Source organism: Mytilinidion resinicola (assembly GCF_010093595.1).
Source record: "Mytilinidion resinicola strain CBS 304.34 unplaced genomic scaffold BDZ99scaffold_3, whole genome shotgun sequence".
In the NCBI taxonomy this organism is placed as follows: Eukaryota; Fungi; Ascomycota; class Dothideomycetes; order Mytilinidiales; family Mytilinidiaceae; genus Mytilinidion; species Mytilinidion resinicola.
In genome coordinates this window covers 1,087,291-1,107,548 of record NW_022985439.1, presented here as the reverse complement: position 1 = coordinate 1,107,548, position 20,258 = coordinate 1,087,291, and the positions used below count along the sequence as shown (strand labels likewise).

At 53.5% G+C, this 20,258-nt stretch overlaps 8 protein-coding genes across 8 annotated transcripts; 4 read left to right on the top strand and 4 right to left on the bottom strand.

Annotated features, from left to right (window-relative positions):
• Positions 1-694: 694 nt before the first annotated feature.
• On the top strand, positions 695-1,907 carry BDZ99DRAFT_485431 (uncharacterized protein; the record flags this gene model as incomplete). Its single annotated transcript, XM_033722711.1, has 3 exons — positions 695-928; positions 991-1,276; positions 1,369-1,907. 3 exons carry the CDS (start codon positions 695-697, stop codon positions 1,905-1,907), a joined length of 1,059 nt encoding a protein of 352 aa, XP_033581851.1.
• Positions 1,908-2,690: 783 nt separating this feature from the next.
• On the bottom strand, positions 2,691-5,806 carry BDZ99DRAFT_566811 (uncharacterized protein). Its single transcript, XM_033727625.1, has 3 exons — positions 5,672-5,806; positions 3,650-5,618; positions 2,691-3,603 (listed from the first exon to the last, which is right to left on the bottom strand). Exons 1-3 carry the CDS (start codon positions 5,781-5,783, stop codon positions 3,168-3,170), a joined length of 2,517 nt encoding a protein of 838 aa, XP_033581850.1. The 5' UTR covers positions 5,784-5,806; the 3' UTR covers positions 2,691-3,167.
• A 545-nt stretch (positions 5,807-6,351) lies between these two features.
• Positions 6,352-8,048, top strand: BDZ99DRAFT_515650 (uncharacterized protein; the record flags this gene model as incomplete). Its single annotated transcript, XM_033724992.1, has 4 exons — positions 6,352-6,910; positions 6,962-7,136; positions 7,185-7,412; positions 7,463-8,048. 4 exons carry the CDS (start codon positions 6,352-6,354, stop codon positions 8,046-8,048), a joined length of 1,548 nt encoding a protein of 515 aa, XP_033581849.1.
• Positions 8,049-8,765: 717 nt separating this feature from the next.
• Positions 8,766-9,718, bottom strand: BDZ99DRAFT_458855 (histone-fold-containing protein). Its single transcript, XM_033719015.1, has 4 exons — positions 9,462-9,718; positions 9,261-9,332; positions 9,115-9,202; positions 8,766-9,061 (listed from the first exon to the last, which is right to left on the bottom strand). The coding sequence occupies exons 1-4, from the start codon at positions 9,625-9,627 to the stop codon at positions 8,971-8,973; spliced, it is 417 nt and encodes a 138-aa protein (XP_033581848.1). The 5' UTR covers positions 9,628-9,718; the 3' UTR covers positions 8,766-8,970.
• A 309-nt stretch (positions 9,719-10,027) lies between these two features.
• Positions 10,028-10,834, top strand: BDZ99DRAFT_458854 (histone-fold-containing protein). The gene is made up of 4 exons (XM_033719014.1): positions 10,028-10,122; positions 10,269-10,357; positions 10,411-10,614; positions 10,665-10,834. Exons 1-4 carry the CDS (start codon positions 10,067-10,069, stop codon positions 10,715-10,717), a joined length of 402 nt encoding a protein of 133 aa, XP_033581847.1. The 5' UTR covers positions 10,028-10,066; the 3' UTR covers positions 10,718-10,834.
• A 739-nt stretch (positions 10,835-11,573) lies between these two features.
• Positions 11,574-12,485, bottom strand: BDZ99DRAFT_566807 (uncharacterized protein; the record flags this gene model as incomplete). The annotated part of the gene is made up of 5 exons (XM_033727624.1): positions 11,574-11,972; positions 12,023-12,064; positions 12,125-12,203; positions 12,268-12,400; positions 12,463-12,485. The coding sequence occupies 5 exons, from the start codon at positions 12,483-12,485 to the stop codon at positions 11,950-11,952; spliced, it is 300 nt and encodes a 99-aa protein (XP_033581846.1). The 3' UTR covers positions 11,574-11,949.
• Positions 12,486-12,680: 195 nt separating this feature from the next.
• On the top strand, positions 12,681-15,059 carry BDZ99DRAFT_458852 (dihydrolipoamide succinyltransferase). The gene is made up of 8 exons (XM_033719013.1): positions 12,681-12,952; positions 13,010-13,068; positions 13,119-13,190; positions 13,266-13,321; positions 13,378-13,749; positions 13,806-14,313; positions 14,365-14,432; positions 14,492-15,059. The coding sequence occupies exons 1-8, from the start codon at positions 12,774-12,776 to the stop codon at positions 14,606-14,608; spliced, it is 1,431 nt and encodes a 476-aa protein (XP_033581845.1). The 5' UTR covers positions 12,681-12,773; the 3' UTR covers positions 14,609-15,059.
• A 1,604-nt stretch (positions 15,060-16,663) lies between these two features.
• Positions 16,664-19,836, bottom strand: BDZ99DRAFT_494766 (AAA-domain-containing protein). The gene is made up of 3 exons (XM_033723333.1): positions 19,631-19,836; positions 17,369-19,556; positions 16,664-17,285 (listed from the first exon to the last, which is right to left on the bottom strand). The coding sequence occupies exons 1-3, from the start codon at positions 19,718-19,720 to the stop codon at positions 17,065-17,067; spliced, it is 2,499 nt and encodes an 832-aa protein (XP_033581844.1). The 5' UTR covers positions 19,721-19,836; the 3' UTR covers positions 16,664-17,064.
• Positions 19,837-20,258: the final 422 nt, after the last annotated feature.

The following is a 20,258-nucleotide window of genomic DNA, read 5'->3' as shown; positions in this document are numbered from 1 at the left end:
TTACTTCTACTTCGAGTCTAGAGCTTGACAAAGCTCTCGGGTATTGACATCTGATAGGTGAGATTGTCAAAAGAGCAGCCGAGTTGACTGAACCTGACCAACAGCCAACCCGCAGCACAGACCTATCCTTTGAGCCAATTCTCCCTAAATCTCAGCACAGCCCGAGGGGGCCTAGAAATGCGAGGTGCGCCTATATAATACCCCTTCGAGATGGCGCCTATCAAGCCTGCCTCGAAAAGAAACGCGAACGATGTCGCTCATCGGTCCGCTCGACAAACGCCTCCTAGTCCGACGGTGTAAAGCGTGTCAGCGCAGAAAGATTAAGGTTTGTGAACATGCTGAACATCTTTACTATACCGGCCATGTTACTAACGAATTGCAGTGTTCCATGTCAACGCCTTGCACATACTGCGTCCGCACCTGTCAACCATGCGAGCCAGCATCCGGCGCCGGAGCAGGGAGAGAGCCCAGAAGTAAAGCAGTCGTATTCACTCAGCCTCAAACTAGTGCCAAAGCAACTCAAAAAGGGGAAAAGACTCTAGTCCAGCATGCTGTGCTCCCTCCCACGGCTTGTCACGTGGATATCTGGACGGATTCGTCCGATCAACACGTCGCCCACTTCTTCAACGTCTTCCTCGCGGCAAATGACTTCAGTGGAAAGGCATGGAATAGCCTACCTAGTTCTCTGTCGGAGATGATAGCTCAGTCAAGCGCGTTGAAGGACGTAGCCATCGCATTGGCCGCACTTGATCGTAGCCGCAGGCCGCATTCTGCCCCAACGGCGGAGCGGGGAGTCAGTCTGCGGCAGAAAGCGCTATCGTCGTATTCGCGCGCGCTGCAAGAGGTCAGGGTGGAGTTGATATCGCAGAATCAGCTGGCTGCGCGGGAAAGCACCGTTTGGGTGACTGTCTTTCTCGGTATTTTCGAGGTAGCTTACGTCCATGCCAAAGATCAAAGCAAGAGATACCAGGCACTAACCAACCGTCACAGCTAATGCTCGAGTCTAATGAGAAGAATTGGGAGAGGCACTTCTTGTACGGAACTTCACATCTACTGCAGATTCAAGGCCCGGAGTGCTGCAGAACAGGCAGAGGCCGGGAGCGGTTCTTAGCGCTGAGGATCTTTGAGATTTCGCGCGCGCTGATATATCAGGATGCGACATTTCTTGCGGAGCCGGAGTGGGTGAGACTGGCTCAGCAATTAAGAGAGGAAGATGTGGAGAGTTGGCACCCGAAAGAGGCGATGTATGACTTAATGCTAGAGTGCTCGGTGCTGTGTATGCAGTGAGTATACCGTAGCTCTTCTCACGGAACTGCACGTTCACGGATATCTAATACTCCTGAAGGGCCATCTACTTCACAGATCCAGATCCCTCCAAACCTGTCTATAACGGCGACGGCTTCACTCTCATCGCAGAAGGTCTACGCCTCCGCCGCTGCCTCTCTAATTGGTACCAGCACATCGAGCAACGCTTCCCTACCACTAAAGAATCCCCCGCCTATCTCCAAACCGACCTCCAGCTCCTCATCTCCCTAATCTACTACCACGCCGTCTCCATTTTCCTCTCCGGCATCTTCGACTACCGCCTCTCCAGCTTCCCCGTCCCACCCCCTTCCCTCCCGATCTTAACGCGCGCCCAAGTCGAACACCATCTCGCCTCAATCCTCTCCTTGACAGAACTCGCACTAGACAAGACCTGGCTCACAGGCGTCGCGTTCCTCTTCCCTCTCCGCGTCGCCGCGGCGCGAGCGTGGTCCGTGGAGGACCAGAACGAGGTGTTGCAGCGGCTACGCAGCGTAAGAAGCAAAGGGTTCTCGATTACGAACTTGTTTGAGGCGGAGGTGACGTGTTTGTGGGAGGAGCGGTGGGGGCCGGAGGGGTGGAATTGGGCGGATGTGTTGGAGTGAAAAGCATTCTGTCTCGTGTGTACACCTGTCTGCCACTGCTAAAGGTGCTTCAATGTATTTGAGAGTGATGGAATCTCTTCACTTTAGGCTATCTATGAATTCATTGAAGCTCTCCAAACAGCGGTAGACAGATCTACACACGAGACACCTCATAGTGCTACTTTTAAATGCCCCGCGTGAACGCTAGATGATACTTATCTGTGTCGACGTCGGCTGGACGCACGGGCCCTTTTATGCGTGCTTGAGCAGTGAAGCAAATTTCAAGTGACGCCCTCCCAATAGTCTAGCAGTGTCACCAAACTCCGCGATCTCCTTCTTAACACCCACATCTATCATCGTGCCCCACCTCGAGTCCCGAACCCCCTCCTCGCCGCCTTCCTTTTCCCAAGAAACCCCCGAAAGTGACATGCCAAGACCTGATTTCTCGACCCATTTGTCCCTATAACTCACCACTGCTACGATTTATCGCTTAGTGGACAAACGAGTCGGCTTATTCGGACCTCTTATAATGGACTCTGGAAGTATTGAGATCTTTGAAATCGAAAAGCGTGTGTGGACTCCTTTTCGAATTCAAAACGGACTCGAAGAACGGGAAAAATAAGTACCATTAACATCTTCGTTTTAGAAACTTCAAAATGTGTGATAACACGCTACTAAAGCTCTACTGTATGTGATGGATGAGTCCTCATGCCCTAAAGACGCGGTGCGGATGCCGACTACTCCAAATAGTGCCTCAAAAGCTCTGCGGGGAGAGCCTCAATCACTGACCAAAGGCGTACCACGATCGCCACTACCTCGAACCAACATATAATCTCACAGAACATGTAAGGACACTGAACGTCGTGTTTTGATTTTCTTTTGTTCTTCTAGATAGACTCCTCGCAGAGCTTTTCCGCACTGAATCAATCATCTCACACACACCCCTCCACACTCCACACCTACCATCAACGCACTTCCAGTCACCCCACAGAGAACGCAACCAGAACAAGACGCGCGTCAACTCCTAAGCGAGAGCGCGGGCGAAGAGCATATAGTCATGTCCGTCTCGTCATTACCGTCCCCGACAAATACCCATGCCATGCAAGACCTCTCACCGAAAAAGAGCCTTTGCCGTCTAGTCATAAAGCCACTCCAGAGAAGGAAAGCCAAATACCGCCAGCCAATGCATATTCAGAAAGAACAGACATTCCAGGGACAATGAAACTCTGAGAAGTGCTGAGTAGAAGAAGAGAAAGTGGATGATCAAGACACCAATTTCGGCTATTTCAAGCCAGCTTTGCCGGACTTGACGGTATGCGCAATAGGCTGCAGGATGCCCTTGTTTTCCAGGGCACCGAGAGCCATGCCCTTGGTCCAGCCCATCTTTTGCAACAGCGCGTGGCCTTTATTTTCCGCGCCGATCTCCGGAGCATTGGCACCAACGACATCTCCATCCCTGTAGGAGAAAACGGGTTTGGCGACATTTCTGACCCGGGCAACTTTTCCTTTCGGAGTCTTCGGGTGGTTGTTGAGGAAGCGGAACTTGTACATGATACTGTTGAATTCGATCTCTTTATAAGGGCGGGTGCGGGTGTTCTTCGAGAGGTTTATGAAGCGATCTTTACCGGCGCCGACCGATTTTGTCGTCAACTCCAGCTTCTTGGCAAATCTGTGGATGTGTGCACGCTCGTGGGCTTCCATCGGTGGCAACGCGCGGCTATGCAAGTTAGTAGCGAACGTAGAATAGGCATCGTCAGACGCACCTTTGATGATCTGAGATGAAGAACTCCCGAATCTCCTCCAACATCTCTGCCATTGTGAAGCCCTCGCTGTACTTTATGGCAAGGTTGGCCTTGTCCTTATTCTTCTTTCCCAGGAGACCCTGTGCTCGGAGCTCCTCACGCTCCTTCTTGTACTCGGCCTTCTTGCGGCGATCAGCCTCCCAAATAGACCTCATCTGAGCTTCCAAGTCGGAATCGGAGATCTCAACCGGGAACTGGCCACGGCGACCCTTAGATTTCTTCTTCAAACTCGGTCGTTCTGTGTCCATGACGTCAAACCCACCATACGGATCTTGCTCGAGGACGTCCGCCATAAGAGATGCCGAAGGGAAGTCTCCTCTGGCGCGGCCGCCTCTCTTTCGAGATCTGCTGGATGAGTTGACGGAGGTGAAAGCGGACTTCGTTATATTGTTCTCCTCTTGCTCCATGTCATCGTCCATAGCAGAGTCATCTTCGAACAGAAGGACTTCGTCGGAACCAAGACCAAGCTCTTCTTGTTTCGCCAACCGACGCGCGATTTGTTCGTCTGTCATGCTCTCGAGTCTCCGGGCAATCAGGTCTTTCTCGTCCTGGAAATCATCCTCGGCGTCTTCGTCATCATCGTCATCGCTGCTGTCAAAGTCGCTATCACTTGATTCCAAGGCTTGACGTTGAAGCCCTTCCTTCGCTTGAAGCTTGGTCTCGAAGTCCCAGAGGAGTTGTACATCGCGCTCTGTGGTGAGATAGTTGGCAGGGAGCCATCTAGCATCGTCCGTGAGGCGCCCTTCGTAGACGACAAGGTATGATAGACCATTCTTTCGAGTTCTCTTGGAGAGAATACGCTCAACGGGGCCCTCGACGTCTGACGATGTGCTGTTGTTCTCGAAGTCGTCAAGCATTACGGAGTCCCACTCATCCGGATCGGCCTCATTGTCCGGTTCTACAGTTGCCGTCTCTTGGACAAATGTGATGGAGGTCTTCTCTCGTACAACAGGTTGCTCAACGCCCTCCGAATCCTCTGGTTGCCAGCCCTTCCCGTCTGCTAGCGCCAAGGGGCGTTGCGCAAAAGCAGAGTACTCGGGCGTCTCGAACTCTCCAAGCTGTTGTTGTCGTTTAATATTATCCATGTAGTCATTGAGCGCAGCCTTGTCAACGGCATCTGGGTCGAAAACCCGCTTCGGTCTCTTACGACGACCTTCCAGCCAGCCAACTCCTGGCTTGCTCTTGTGCTCCCAGGGCGTTGTGCCTTTGGCCCATGACGGTGTATCCATAGCATGATTGCGCAGCAGTAGAGACGGGATCTCCTCATCGCTCTCCTTGCCTTTCGTAGATGAAAGGCGGTCTGCTGTGTTGCTGGCCGGCTTGGCCACGGTTGGAGCCGGGTTGGCATCCTTGAGCTTTGGCAAAGGCTTCTGGGACTGAGGGACCGACTTGGCCGGCTGAGGCACGCGGCGAGTGGTGCTTGGTTCCGCTGGTGAGACTGGGGTGACGCTGCTCTGAAGGTTGTTCCTGCCCTTGAACAGCACCACCTCTTCGCTGGAATCCGAAGGTGTTGGCGACGCGGCCCTCACAACCGGCGGCGGGATGCCCGTGGGCACAGCCTGGGCGCCGGTCATGTCGACGAAGAAGTCGGCGGGGGCTGGGTCGGCCATTGGCGCTGGTGTGTCGTCTGCCGGTGTGTGTAGACCGGGTGGAGAGCGTGGGGTGTCGGGGGAGGAAGACGAGTCGGACTGCAAAGTCATGCTTGCCATGGCCACATCGGGTGTTGACGACGCCGCCACAGTACCTTCCTCGTCTTCATCTTCACGCCGAGTGTCCCCAATGTCTTTGGGCTGTTCACCGTGCAGATGACCCGCGCTCACGAAGTTTACTTGCTTGGACCGCAGCTTCTGGTCTGTGTTCCAGAACTTGGGGTTGCGCGCTGTGTGCTGGGCCTCGTCGGCGAGCGTGAAGCGTGAAGGCGTGTGGGATGCTACAGACTACATTTAACGGGATGGCATCAAGGACGTGAAGAGAGAGATTTACACGGCGCGAAAGGACGGAAGCCGCTGCTCTGTCTGTTTCTTGGGCCTCGCGGCACAGAGGTGGGAGGACCACTGGCCTTCGGACGGAAGGCTGCCTTCTTCTTTCTCGACATGGTCGGACTGCACGTTGATGGCGAGATCAGGCGGCGATAGTGTAGGACGACAAAGCGTGTCGTCGACAATTCCGAGTGACTCTGGCAGACTTATCGATAAAGGCCGGCCAATGAATGCCTGCAACGCCTGGTGCTTGTTCGCGTTGCACACCTCACTGTTGCCTTCGATCAGCGGTATTCGGATTCGAGGGAGCCCGTATGTATCCTGGAGCTGCTTGTTCTGCTATCCATGGCAAATGCGAGAGGCTGCGCTGCATGCTCTTCGAGGCAGCTTTGGATAGAATTGTGGAATGCCCCTCCACTCCAGACGGCAGGCAGCATATGGCCGAATGACCACCGCCCTGCCCCATAGCTCCAGCTCCGCAACACCGCCGCTGTATTCACTCGTCGCCATCTGCCTGCCACCAAGGCACTTTCTACTGACCTCGTAGATGTATGCTTCCTTTTTTCAGTCATAGCTGACACTCTTCGATCCTCTTAATAGCCAACGCTGCATGCCACGAATACTCTCGCAGCTTACCCTTACACCCTCCCCGCCTCCGAGCTCACCCATACCACACGACGCAACATGAATAATGTAGAACGGGTGGGGAGGCACATAGTCCGTACCTTTTACGATCCGCCGCCCGTCAACGACGACGACGCTCCGATATGGTGTCTCGGCGTCCGCTACGACTCTAGGCCTACCACCAACGGTCATCCCTCCAGCCCGCCCACCCAGAAGAGTCCTCCGGTTAAGAAGAGCCCCGAGCCCACCACAAAAGCAGATGAGGAGCAGACACCGGTCGTGGAAGAGGACAGTTGGATCCACGCCAAGTGCGAGGAGCCGGCGAAGCAGGTGGAGATCCCAAAGCCCGTCGTCGACCCCGCCTCGGCGAGCGTGTATGGCGGATGGCCGCAGGATTTCCTGGACGACTTCGAGTCAAGGATATGGATGACATACCGGTCAGGCTTCAAGCCCATGCCGCGGTCGCAGGACCCAAAGGCTACGGCGGCGATGAGCTTCCGGGTGCGATTACAGAACCTGAACCAGAGCGGCTTCACATCGGACACTGGATTTGGTTGTATGATTAGGTCAGGACAGTGTATATTGGCAAATGCTCTAGCGAATATCAGGCTGGGGAGAGGTATGAATTCTATCGAAGCTTAAGAAGCACGTTCTAACTTGGTATCTATAGCATGGAGACGCCATAATCCCTCTACCGACGAGGAAGAGCGCCGCGTACTATCTTTATTCGCCGACGACCCCAAAGCGCCTTTCTCGATACACAAATTCGTTGAGCGCGGAGCGATAGCATGCGGGAAATACCCTGGAGAATGGTTTGGGCCTTCTGCAACCGCACGATGTATACAGTGAGTCTTATATGAGCTCCTTTCTGGAACACAGCTCACAAGTCTTAGGGATTTGGCAAACGAGCACAAGGAAGCCGGTCTGCGTGTCTACATCACTGGTGACGGCTCCGACGTCTATGAAGATAGCTTCCTCGAAATCGCCAAAGACGAAGATGACACATTCCACCCTACACTCATACTAATAGGGACCCGGCTCGGCATAGACAAGATCACGCCCGCATACTGGAACTCGCTCAAAGCGTCGCTGCAAATGCCCCAATCCATGGGCATCGCCGGGTAAGCCCTCTCCCTTACCTCCACCCCAGATGCTAACAAAACACCAACAGTGGTCGCCCCTCCGCCTCCCACTACTTCGTCGGCACCCAAGCTAACACTCTCTTCTACCTCGACCCACACGACACGCGCCGCTTCCTCCCACACCCCTCGCCCCCCAACTCCCTCACCCCCGAAGAAGTCGACACATGCCACACGCGCCGCCTGCGCCGCATCGACATCAAGGAGATGGACCCGTCCATGCTCGTAGCCTTCCTCATCAAAGACGCGGCCGACTGGGCCGACTGGCGCGCCACGGTGCAGGGCGCGCAGGGCAAGGCCATCATCCACATCGCTCCCCAAGCACCGCCTCGCACCGAGGAGCGCGCGGGCGCAGTCGACGAGGTGGAGAGCTTTGACGAGCATGACGACGACGAGGGCAGTGACTGGGGCGAGGCGAGTGCCGCTGCGAGCGCGAACACGGAGGGAGAGGTCATTGTCGAGAGGCCTGTCGCGGAGGCGCCTGTCATGGTCAGGACGCCCACCGTGGAGGCACCTGTAGTCGTCGATACACCTACCCAAGAGGCGCCGGTCGTAGTCGACACACCTACCCCAGAGGCACCCGTCCTTGTTGAGGCGCCTGGGAAGCCGGAGTCGTAGCGTGTGTTCTCTCTTTCTTCCTTCAAGACGGCGTTCAGGGTTGCGTTGGACGCGTGCTGCCTACATAGAGCTGGCTGGGTTCACGGGCGAAAGGTCGGGCAAGGATAGGATAGGCAATAACATCGTGGCTTAGAAGTAGTAGGAACAGGCAGGGCCGGTAGGGGCGCTGCTTGTCGTAATCACCCATCATCTACCATCTCTCACACTTGACGAGCTGTGTTTCCTGTGTGCCCGCGCGGTCCTCAGATGGTACTTCGAGGAGCTATGTTGTCTCGTGCAGACGGTGATTCGCTGGTGACGTTCATTGGAGCTGGAGCTGGAGCTGTGGGTCAGCCGCATCATGGCACTTGCGCTGAGCGTGTCGATTTCGCGTTTTGGCAAAACGTTGGAATGGAGTGGTTGGAGCTATGGAATTTGGGTTAATCGTTGGGTTAATGGCTGGCTTTTTAGATGAGTTTTCTGTCATGGTGCAGGCGCTGGAACTTTGGATTTGCCCAAATTCAAGACGTCAAGTCGCGACTTCGATGAGACGATATCAGTTTCAATAATCAGAGGTAGAGGATCGAACTCAACCCATCTAAATATCAAAGTCGACTCCCAGAACAAAGCATTTAATTCAAAGTCACTCAAAGCAAAGTGAAAATCAAATGAAGTTTAGAAAGTCTTGGATTCCTTTCTGGTTGTTGAGGTATAATGTACAACCCGGATGCGAGTCCCCTTCAGAATAGTCAGGCCATAAGACATATCTGGCCCGGGAACGCACAAAGCTGATAAAACCGTCCCGTGTTCGCATGATTAAAGAAAAAGAGACCCAGAACACCAGTCACCCCCGGAGACCCGCCTGAATATCCTTCGATCCAAGGACCGAGATAACAGAAATTTCCCAAAAGCACCTACTCCCAACCACGAACCGTCAATGCATCTATTTGGTAGATGAGCTGTACTTGGTGACGGCCTTGGTGCCCTCAGACACCGCGTGCTTGGCGAGTTCACCCGGCAGAATGAGCCGGACCCTGGATGCGGATTAGCAAATGGAATCGCGTGATGAGGCCGAGATAAGACGTACGAGGTCTGGATTTCCCGGGAGGAGATGGTGGACTTCTTGTTGTAGGCAGCAAGCTTGGAAGCTTCGGTGGCGACGCGCTCGAAGATGTCTGGATGCAGAGTCAGTTTTGATCGCACAGATGAGTCAGATCTGGATAAAACACATACCGTTGACGAAGGAGTTCAGGATGGACATAGCGCGGTTAGAGATACCAGTGTCGGGGTGGACCTGCTTGAGCACTAGAGAACAGACGCGTCAGCTTTGATGGACAATGAATGCGACCGATGAATCTGGATCGAAGAGGCCATGCGACCGAGCTGCGCAGAGCCCAGGTCGCAAAGACTCGACGAAGCAGACTGGAAACTCACCCTTGTAGATGTAGGAGGAGTAGGTCTCCTTCCTAGTCTTGGTGCGCTTCTTCTTCTCGCCCGACGGCGCGGCGGTCTTCTTGCCAGCCTCCTTCTTCTCAGCGGGAGCCTTGCCAGCCGGGGCCTTGCCGCCGGTGGTGGGAGTCTTCTGGGCCTTTGGTGGCATTTTGCGAGTTGGAGTGGTGGTCGAAAAAAGGGTAAGTTGGAGTGCAAGAGCTGGTGGTGATGGGGTGAGATGAAGCTGCGGTGGTCGAGCGGTTGGTGATGGATTGGTGGATGAAGGAAGAGGAACAGTCGTCGACGGCGGGGGACGCGGCTACTTATGGGGGGCGCGAGCTGTTGTTGTGATCCCGCCTGCCACACGGCGCACTGCTTCGCTAAGCGAGGCCGCTCCTGCCTGCGCGCCCGGGATCACGCTAGCCCGGCAGGCAGTGATCTCGCGGCCACAACAATCGCCCGCCCGCAGTTATAAGCTGCCGCCCCCCACTGAAGCCGCCGTCTTCTTCCATCAACTCACCCACGACCCATCTCCAGCACCGCATCCGCTATCCAGCTCACTCAACCAACTCCACCACCCAAGCCAAATCGCCCACTCAACTCTCAAAATGACTGGAGGCAAATCCGGAGGCAAGGCCAGCGGCAGCAAGTCCAGCGCCCAATCGTGAGTTCTCCCCTCACTTCATCTCCATCGCCTTCATCACCCGTTTGCGACTCCAACGCGTCTTTACGTCTTTTGGACGCGTCCTGCGTTTACAATCGCGTCTCATTCCATCGCGATTCATGGTCACGGTTCTAACTCCATCTCAGCCGTTCGTCCAAGGCCGGTCTTGCGTTCCCCGTCGGTCGTGTCCACCGTCTCCTCAGGAAGGGCAACTATGCCCAGCGTGTCGGTGCTGGTGAGTCATTTCGATCCCGATTTCAAATCGCGCATTCCTAACTCCGATGCCAGGTGCTCCCGTCTACCTCGCCGCTGTCCTCGAGTACCTAGCGGCTGAGATCCTCGAGTTGGCTGGCAACGCCGCCCGTGACAACAAGAAGACTCGCATCATCCCCCGTCATCTCCAGCTCGCCATCCGCAACGATGAGGAATTGAACAAGCTCCTTGGCCACGTCACCATTGCCCAGGGCGGTGTCCTCCCCAACATTCACCAGAGTACGTCCTTTCTCATCCGAATTCAATGCGCGTCCACTAACCGCATCCAGACCTCCTCCCCAAGAAGACCACCAAGGGCAAGGGTCCCAGCCAGGAACTATAGGTTCTCTTCTCTGGCGTGCTTTGGGGGTCTTTTCTTTGCTTTTTCATAATCGGGGTTTGGGTTGGTAACTATGGGGGTCACGGCTTTATCTGCACAGGGCTTGCAAAGGCTGTACATTACGTCCATGGCAATGGATGAAGTATTACGAGCTTGAATTCACTGATATCCACTTATTTCTCGTGTTTTTCTGAATGTGAATTGACTTCAAACTGACTTTGATTCTCATGCTGATTCCTTTTCTCAAGGCGCATCTTCAGTCAACCAAAAAAGCATCCGGGTCGGGTAAGGACGCCACCAGTTTGTTGTGAATGCTCAATTCAACGAACTGGCTCTACGACCGCAAACTTCGGGAACGGACGGAAAATGCGCATGGAAGTCAGCAATCGCCAGCTCCATAGTTTGATAGAGTTGGTTTATGTGGAAGCTGCTTCCACAGCCCGATCTAATCAGTGACGGATTTGGCGTGTTTGAGACGGAAATTCGGAGAAAACGACGAGCAATAAACCCATTTCGGACTTTCTAAGATCGATCTGTGCCTTGATAGCGGTTAGACGATTGATCAATCATGGAAGCATTTCAAGGCGATCCAACCAATTACTTACAAGACGCGTGGGCAAGCAATGAAATCGGCACTCATATCTTAGCAGCCTCCTGCGCAAGAGAGCACTGCGAAGAGACAGCGAGTTTATAGCTTTGAAACTAAGAGGGGTAGAAAATAGCAGTGATGAGATGGCTGTCAATATCAGATTCACCGTCCGGATACATAGGGAAAGAGTGACTAAATTGGGATTTTGATACACAGAAGAATGAAGGCGAGACCATTACTGTCGCATACAAGATAGATGTTCGAGAGTTGGCATGTCGGCTCATGTTGAAATGGTTTACGAAAGCTGTGCTTCCGTCTTGTAGTGTAGATGCGCCGCTGTTTGATATACTCTTTATCAAATTTCATCATCATGGCTTCGATCAAAACAAACGCAGTGCACCATATTTGACTCTCATAATGCATATATGATTTTACAATTCATCCTCTCAATTCCCGTGCGGCTGTATGTACATGTAGGTATCTCGAGCACCGGAATAATGACCATCGAAAGAACGGTCATGTCCTCGTAGTTCGGGTTGACCCATCATCTGTAAGCGTGTCTAAAGTACACGCCGTTGCCGACGATGCTTAGCACGCTGAGAATTACACTGAGCGTGCACCCGTCACATCACCACCATCCTCCTGTCTAGAGAGTCATGTGTGGAGGAGCTGCACGAACATTAGCAAGTAATCAAGCATTCAAAGGGGGGGGAACGTACGATCAAGAATCGGAGCCGGGAGGTTACGTTCGTATTTTGATCCTGTTGTCGTCAGTACTGCCCATATCCCATCAGACACATCAGCTCCCCAAGTCTCCTCACCTCCAGGTGCCGTCGGTGGGCGGTACGGATCCGGGTGCTTCCACTTCTCCAGTAGATTCTCTGTCTCCTGTATGAGAGCCTTGAGCGTGTCAGTCGAGGTTCCTTGTGGATCTTAGAATCGGAGTATCGCTGCGCAGACGTACTCGTAGTTGGCGTGGCTCGGTGACGTTCCTCTTGGCCTCGAACAGCTCCCGGATGTAGATGGCCTGGCCGCGCCAGAGGTACCTGTGGACGGCCCAGTCGAGAGAAAGCTTCAGCGAGCGGCGGTACAGACGCCTGGTGGTGGGTTGTTAGCTTGACGGTGTCGATAGCGGAGGGTGCCAGCGAGGAAAGCGTACAGGACTGCAGTCTTGCTCGCCATGGCAACGGAGCTTCCAATTGAGACTGCAGCAACAATCTCAAGGATGCAATACCGGCGTAATAGGGCAGAGTGGAGAGATGGCCCGTCTCGTCGTGGAGATGGAGGTTGGCTGAAAGCTTGCCGGGCCATCCAAGCCGAGATTCATCCGAGTCCTGTTGCAGATGAACCTTGAATCCTCGCAGCATTGAACCATAAATCTCTCACCACGCTCAATTCCTCGCTCCTCAATCGCCCCATTTCGCCCTCTCTCTGTTGTCGTGGTGTTATTCTTCCCTAGTCTCCTCCATCATGTCCAGCCAGCAATGTCTCCGCCGCCTGGCAGCAAGCTCTCCTATTCGTTCTCATCCGCTGCTTCGCGCCTCGACCCTCACAGTGACAGCCCGACGCTCGAGTCCTTCCGCCGCCGCCCGGAACTACTCTGCTCTCTCCAAGGTGAACTCGTCCGCGCTTCTCAGCTCGCGACCAAGGTACGTTGTTGCTGAATTGGCATATTCGTCCAGGAGCGTCATACTTACGCTGCGCAGGAAAACGACATCGACACCGCAAATCTCTCGTCTAAGCCTCACGCAGCACCGTACCTATGGTCAGTTCATTGCTTAGGATCCGGAAAAACCGGACTGACTTGCGTCACAGCCGATACCATCGTCAAGGTGCCTCAGATGGCGGAATCCATCACTGAAGGCACATTGAAGCAGTTCTCAAAACGTAAGCATTGATCGACAAGCCGCTTTCTTGCGCTCGCAGTCTTTCTACCGAACGGATGTCTAAACGCTATTACAGAGGTTGGAGACTTTGTGGAACAGGACGAGGAAATCGCCACAATCGAGACGGACAAGGTACGCTTTCCGGGCACCCGTCTCGAGATTGAAAGGAGGCTAATAGTCTGGTATAGATCGATGTATCTGTTAACGCACCCGAGGCCGGCACCATCAAGGAGTTCCTGGCGAAGGAGGAGGACACTGTCACCGTGGGACAAGAACTGGTGAGACTTGAGGCTGGCGGCGAGCCCAGCGGTGGAAAGAAGGAGGCCAAGGACGAGCCGAAAGAGGCTGCACCAGAGGAGCAGGAAACTTCCTCGCAACCCGAAGGCGGACAAGAGGAGCAGGCCCCCAAGGAGGAGAAGCCGGCGCCACCGAAGCAGGAGTCGAAATCAGAACCTCCAAAGCAGGAGTCGAAACCGCAACCACCTCCTCAAAAGAAGTCAGAGCCTAAAGAGGAGCAGCCAAAGAAGGTTGAGGGAGCTGGTAACCGGGAAGAGCGACGCGTGAGTGGCATTACAAGTCGTTACGAGAGAATTTATCAGGTCTAACATCAGATCAGGTCAAGATGAACCGCATGCGTCTCCGTATTGCCGAGCGCCTAAAGCAGTCCCAGAACACCGCCGCATCCCTCACCACCTTCAATGAGGTCGACATGTCATCCCTGATGGAGTTCCGCAAGCTCTATAAGGATGAGCTATTGAAGAAGAGCGGTGTCAAGATTGGCTTCATGGGCTTGTTCTCCCGTGCTTGTGTCTTGGCCATGAAGGACATCCCGGCCGTCAACGCGTCCATTGAGGGTCCTAATGGTGGAGACACCATCGTCTACAGGGACTACGTTGATATCAGTGTTGCTGTTGCAACGCCAAAGGGCTTGGTCACTCCTGTTGTGAGGAACGCAGAGTCGCTGGATGTTATTGGCATTGAGAAGTCCATTGCGGAACTTGGCGCAAAGGCTCGCGACAACAAGCTCACTATCGAGGATATGGCTGGTGGAACCTTCACCATCAGCAACGGTGGCGTCTTCGGCTCGTTGATGGGAACACCCATTATCAATCTCCCCCAGACTGGTCAGTAACATTCCCCTCCTCTAATGGCGGATTTTGCCTAACAGGTTATAGCCGTTCTCGGTCTCCATGCTACAAAGGACAAGCCCGTTGCCATCAACGGCAAAGTCGAGATCAGACCCGTAAGACCTCCAACAACTTTCCTACGTTAAGCCATCGCCGGATCACTAATACCTCACAGATGATGTACCTCGCCCTAACGTACGACCATCGTCTGCTCGATGGCAGGGAAGCCGTCACTTTCCTCGTTCAGGTCAAGAAGTACATTGAGGACCCGCGCCTCATGCTACTCGGTTAAACCTATCCACCCTTAAATCTTGTTTCACTAGCTTTTGGCATGCCGTTTTAGCATAAACGCCTAATTCTGGCTTCCTGCGTCCGTATCATATGTGTTTACTGTGCCTTTTTTTTGGTACACTTGCAGGCTTTGAAGCTTGGTTTGCGAGCTTAGATGAGCAGCGGGCGGATATTGTACTATTAGTTGACTACTAGTGGTGGAGGGAGACTAGGACGAGGAGATCTGGGGTTAAGGTTTGCGGTCGGGGGCAGGCCTGTGATGGTTAGCAAAAGCATATGAGTGTGTTGCATCGTGTCTTGTTTCTCTTGGGTTGTTGGTGATGTCTTGTTGGTGACTTGGAATCAGTGATTGTGAGGGGGGCACTCCTAGTCCATACTATCTCGTTCATCGATGCGATTTGAGCTTCAAGCACGTTCCTAAGGTCTATTAATCTTATAGTATGCTTATCAAGATGCACCAATAGCATTGTGTCAACTTATAGGAGCAGCATGGTAACCTACCGAGAAGATGACCTTCCAACAGAAGGGTGGTCAAAGTCTTGGCATTTCGAGAGAGCAGCGTGTTGAATTTTGTTTGAAAACCATAGCACCAAAAAGGACTCTCGACTTATGACACTTGAGGAGCTTGTATTAATAATGCTCAAGACATGCTCTAGCTATGATTCGTATTTTTCCTACTTTTTGTTCCGGCAGTGTTTTCAAAAGGAGTAGCCGATCTGTGAGATCAGTGCTGGAAATTATATAGGTTTGCCACAAAACGTCCGGATCTTCTCCCGCGCAACTCTACAACTCTTTTTAGTATGCTTTCTACCTGATCTATACTTTTTATACTTATAGCATCTGTCGTGCCGGCGTGGTTTTCAAACAACGCCAAATCATCCACGCTCCAACCCGCGCACGGTCCAGCACCCTGATCTCCCTTGAAATATGACTTTAGGATTAGATATCTCGACACCATGCCATCTAATCGTAATGGAACTTTATAATTAACCTTTTTTAGCTCCTCTCTGCCCATACGCTCGATTTTGTATTGATTGGACGTGTTCTCAATGATCATGTTCTACGGATCTTTTTACGATTCAAGAACTGACGTACAAACACTGATAAATAAGCCATAACACACTGCAAGTTATACAAACCCCAAGAACACAATCAATCAAGAGGTATGGGTCCAATGTACCACCTGAATGCGTTTTAGAATCGTAGCATGTCGGTAAGGATGCTAATAGGTCACTGTCTCCCCACTCCGCGAACCAATATGGCGCCAAGATCCGTGGAAAAAGGGACGATAGGGGATAAGTCACGGGAATTGCGCGTGGCCACTTTGAGGAACTATATGACTATTGGTGTTCTCAGGACCATCGAAATAGGTGCGTAGTCGTCGCTCATGTAGAGATGTGGTGCTTGCAAAAGCGATCTTCGAACTTGAACATGCGCGGCGGGTGGCGGAAGAGCATCAACAGGAGGGAATGTGAAGAATCATGGGACAGAGAAGGCAGAAGATGTATGCAATGGTGGCTATCATCACTTACATAATGCCCTGCTACCATTCCTCCTGCCACTCCTCCGTTCACCATCACCTCCGCTAGCGGGAGGACAGTATGCCTACGGATTGAAGATACACAGCATCACTATCACATGAGTACGAGCGCCCAAGATCTACTGAAACCATGACCAATTGCCTTGCCTTCCTTTGACACAGTCTCTCCCTCCATCAATGACATGTCTTCCATATTTTGCTGGCCAACCTAAGACCATAGGAAGACTCCACGAAGGATTTTGCTCATCACACGCTGCGCACGTCTGTTTTGAACACCCAAGGAAGGGCTCCTGCTTCCATGTTGAAAGAACATGAAGAGTCGTAGTTCTAGCTTGTATATGCTGGCGAAGCCAGAAATCACGAGACTGCTGTCGAGATCCTGTGGTGTGCGATGGCGACTCCGAAGCCGGGACTACTTTCGAACATCCGAACTAGTCCAAGCCATTGCCTTCCATAGGATGACAGGTCTCTAGGTATATAGAGGTATCACACGGCAAGCGTCTAAGCATTCAAGGACTTTTCAGGTCATCATTCACTAGCTACCTCACCCTGCTTCACCCCAACGATTCATCAAAGGTTGCCGCTATCGCGGCTTGGGGGCCTTGGGACCTCCCAGGCGGAAGAGTTGCTTGATCTTTTCATAAGTATACGTGCTTTGTGGCTGGTAGTGATAAAGTAAGAATCCAGATACGATACTACTTTTCATATGTGCAGATCTAGCACGAGGACTCATAGTCTTTCGTTAGCACCCATGAGACCCTCAGGTATGGACATCATCCTTGATATCTCTATACATAATACGCATACCAATGCAGCCGCTTACCATCCCGTAACCCATCCCAGGCGAATTTCCTTACTCCTTACGATCATATAATGCGCTTAACAATCCTACGGTCAAGGGCATCCTTTACGCCCAATCAACCTCCCCTCTCTCCAAACTCCCTCGCCCATTCGTCGAACTGCTTGAGGCCTTCCTTACTCACGCTAGGCCGAATCGTCGACAAACTCGCAACGAAGTCTTCGAACTGGATCGGGCGGATCTCGTCCATGGTCATATGGAGTAGCTTCTCGCCTAAGCTGCGGAGCGGGCCCATGGCGGCGTCTTTGGCGAGGGCGGTGATATCGGAACCGGAGAAGCCTATCGGGATGGTTAGCCTCTCAAATGACTGGAGTATCCGTCCGCTACAGAGCTCGTTTGGGAGAAAGAAAGAGAATACATACCATCTGTTAGCTCGATCAGAGCGTCCAGGTCCCGATCCGTGAGCTCATGCTTCTGATGACTTAATAGCGTACTCAATTGCGTCTTTCTAACGTGATCTTCTGGCAGGGGAATATACTGCCGCCTCACAAATCGCCTCCTCGCGGCCTCGTCGATAGCCCACGGCAGATTAGTGGCAGCGAGGACTAGCACGCGACTCGCATCGCCCCTCTCTCTATCCCGTTCGCTCTGCTCTCGTCCGGCCGCCGCTTTCGCGAGATCCGACCACTGTATCAGGAACTCCGTCTTGATTCGGCGTGTCGCTTCATGCTCTCCGCCAGAGCGCGACGAGAGTAGAGAGTCGATTTCGTCGACGAAGATGATCGAAGGGGCGAGAGCTTTGGCAAGCTGGAAAAGGGCGCGGACGAGCTTTTCCGACTCACCAAGGAATTTGCTTGTCAAGCTGCTTGCGGAAATGGCAAAGAAGGTGGATTTAGACTCAGTCGCTACAGCGCGTGCCAGCATCGTTTTTCCAGTTCCTGGTGGGCCGAAAAGAAGCATGCCTCTTGCTGGTTCGCGTAGACCCATGAATAGATCGGGCCGGAGGAAAGGATAGACAACGGTTTCCTTAAGCGCTGATTTTGCAATGTCTAGTCCGGCCACATCGTCCCAGTGAACTTCATCACCCTGTATCACGATCTCGTTGAAAATCTGCTTTGCTGCAGCTTCATCGACGCCTTTTGGTAGATTTTTCATGAGGTGGTCTACTTTCTCTTTCCACTGGTCAGACTCAACGCGGCTCTCTTTTTCATCTTCGGACTCCTGAGAAGTTGGCGTCGGAGGGAGATCTGCGCGAATGGTGTCTGCCCGCGACCTTCTTTGACGATTTGGCCTCAGGGAGAGGTCTTCAATACCGCTATTCATAGCATCGTCTCCACTCTCTGAGTCTGTATCAAGAGGAGACCGAGCAGATCGAGAATGAATTCCTTTGCGGTGCGGCGCTGCTTTCGAGGGCCCGATACTAAATTCATCCTCCAGCATCACTGGCGAACCATTAGGCCCTCGGCCAGTCCGTACTCGCGAAGCTGCTGTGTTTGCAAGTTTTCGAGACTTTCCTTCTGCTTTCGGATACTCGTTCCTATACGACAGCATATTAGCACCTTGCCGTTGCGGGGTTCTGGCCTCATTGGGTTGGTTTTGAGAAGATTTGGCATGGTACTTGTGTGGTGGAGGTGTGGGAGGTGCGTCTCGGCGTGACCGTGGTGATCTTTGGGGCTCTTGGGGCATTGATACGGGGAGGGGTGTGTGTTGGGCTCTGGTATGTGCCGAAGCTTCTGCAATGCTGGGAGGCTCGTTGTACTTGAAATAGAAGGGACTAGGACCAGGCTCGGTGTTGTTGCTGGTTGTTCTGGATGTGGAACGGTCTGTGTCATCTCGAGAAGACCGTCTTTCGAAAGATGAACGGTTTGAAGAGTCATTTGCTGCAGATATCGACTCCTTGCTAGGCTCTCGTTGAGAATAGAGTTGCCCAGCACTCAATCTCGAGTTAGACCCCCAAGCTTGGGTAGCTGCCTTTGCAGCAGCTGGGGGCTTGCTCCTCATGGAAGAAGGCATTTTCGAGGAGGATTGTGCTCTCTCTCCGTCCTTCTTGCCTGGTCTCAGGGTCCTCAGCATGCCGCCCTTCTTCTCGGGACTTGGTGTCCTTGCAGCCTTCTTCGTCATGGCGGGAGCTGGTGACAGCCTAGCAGGAGAAGGGCCCCTCAAGCCCGGTGGTATAGCCTTGGACCGAGACTGTTCCGTTCCAGAGCTTTTTCGTGGCTGAATCGACGGCCGTTGAGGTAGAGGCGGGCGTGAAAGGTCTGTGTACCCAACAACGGGGATCGTTCCTCCCCCAAGCCAGCCACTCCTCTCGCTCTCTGGAGCTCCTGGAGCTCGTAGGGTATCGCTGAACGGGTTTGCAGGGGCAGAAGGTAGGGAACTACTGGCACTAGGGTCGTCCTCAGCCCTCTTTGCTTCTTCACGGCTTCGCTTCAGGGCTTCCAGCAGGTCAACGCGCTCCTTGCATTGCAGCTCCAGGGAGTGTAACGAGTCCTGGAGGGCTTTCTCGGTCTCGGACCGTGGGCGGTAGGTGGCAGGGACGCGGTAGGCGTTGTGGTAGTAGATCTGATCGAGGGCGTCGCGCCAGGACCGCAAGGCTTCGGCTTCGTTGTTCTGCGATTCACCCACGGTTAGCTAGAACGGCAGCAGTAGTGGGCGACAGGCAAGGGGCAGAAGACATGGCGTACCTGGCTCTCGAAGTAGACGGCAGTGGAACAGGTCAAGAAGCACTCGTCGTACGTCTTCTGCATCGCGGAGGAGGGGTTGCTGCGCATCATTGGGGAAGTTGGTTGGCGCACCCAAGCTGGATGCAGGCCTGCAGTCGAGGTCTTTGGGGTCGTGGGAAGTGGACCGCGTCGCAGGTGCGCTCAGCAGCAGTCAGCAGGCGTCGTTGGTGCTGTGGCTGGGGAGGCTAGCCCGCTGGTGGTGAGGACTTCGTGCAGCGGCTCTCCTCTGGTGACGTCGCTGGGCCGTTCGCGCTGAGTCTCGTGTTGCTTGTGCGGCCTCAACACCATTGCCCAGCGGAGAAGCTGCAGCACTGGAAATTGATATTGCGGGCGCGTCCTGGCTGTTTCAAGCACGGGATGCACGCCGCAGGCCCTGGACAACAGCAGTTCCCTTGCGTGGCGACCATTGGAGGGGCGGCTGGCTGTGAGGCTCTGCCTGTTTCACCAGTTTTATCGATTACACACCTGGAGAAACAACAACGAGGCGGGCGCGACCGACTGCGACACGGCGCTTCGAGTGCGCGCTCCATAAGCTTATTTGCGGCCTACTATGATACATGCTACTTGCCCAAGATATTCCCAAAGCCCA

Coding starts and splice junctions, on each gene's coding strand:
- BDZ99DRAFT_566811 (XM_033727625.1), bottom strand. CDS start 5,783: ATGTCGAGAAAGAAGAAGGCAGCCTTCCGTCCGAAGGCCAGTGGTCCT. Junction 5,619..5,671: donor CTTCCGTCCTTTCGCGCCGT/GTAAATCTCTCT, acceptor TGTAGTCTGTAG/CATCCCACACGCCTTCACGC. Junction 3,604..3,649: donor TTCATCTCAGATCATCAAAG/GTGCGTCTGACG, acceptor TAACTTGCATAG/CCGCGCGTTGCCACCGATGG.
- BDZ99DRAFT_458855 (XM_033719015.1), bottom strand. CDS start 9,627: ATGCCACCAAAGGCCCAGAAGACTCCCACCACCGGCGGCAAGGCCCCG. Junction 9,333..9,461: donor CTCCTCCTACATCTACAAGG/GTGAGTTTCCAG, acceptor TCTGTTCTCTAG/TGCTCAAGCAGGTCCACCCC. Junction 9,203..9,260: donor CCTGAACTCCTTCGTCAACG/GTATGTGTTTTA, acceptor CTCTGCATCCAG/ACATCTTCGAGCGCGTCGCC.
- BDZ99DRAFT_458854 (XM_033719014.1), top strand. CDS start 10,067: ATGACTGGAGGCAAATCCGGAGGCAAGGCCAGCGGCAGCAAGTCCAGC. Junction 10,358..10,410: donor TGCCCAGCGTGTCGGTGCTG/GTGAGTCATTTC, acceptor CTCCGATGCCAG/GTGCTCCCGTCTACCTCGCC. Junction 10,615..10,664: donor CCTCCCCAACATTCACCAGA/GTACGTCCTTTC, acceptor AACCGCATCCAG/ACCTCCTCCCCAAGAAGACC.
- BDZ99DRAFT_458852 (XM_033719013.1), top strand. CDS start 12,774: ATGTCCAGCCAGCAATGTCTCCGCCGCCTGGCAGCAAGCTCTCCTATT. Junction 12,953..13,009: donor CTTCTCAGCTCGCGACCAAG/GTACGTTGTTGC, acceptor TACGCTGCGCAG/GAAAACGACATCGACACCGC. Junction 14,314..14,364: donor TATCAATCTCCCCCAGACTG/GTCAGTAACATT, acceptor AACAGGTTATAG/CCGTTCTCGGTCTCCATGCT.
- BDZ99DRAFT_494766 (XM_033723333.1), bottom strand. CDS start 19,720: ATGATGCGCAGCAACCCCTCCTCCGCGATGCAGAAGACGTACGACGAG. Junction 19,557..19,630: donor CCGTCTACTTCGAGAGCCAG/GTACGCCATGTC, acceptor GGTGAATCGCAG/AACAACGAAGCCGAAGCCTT. Junction 17,286..17,368: donor TCTGATCGAGCTAACAGATG/GTATGTATTCTC, acceptor CCATCCCGATAG/GCTTCTCCGGTTCCGATATC.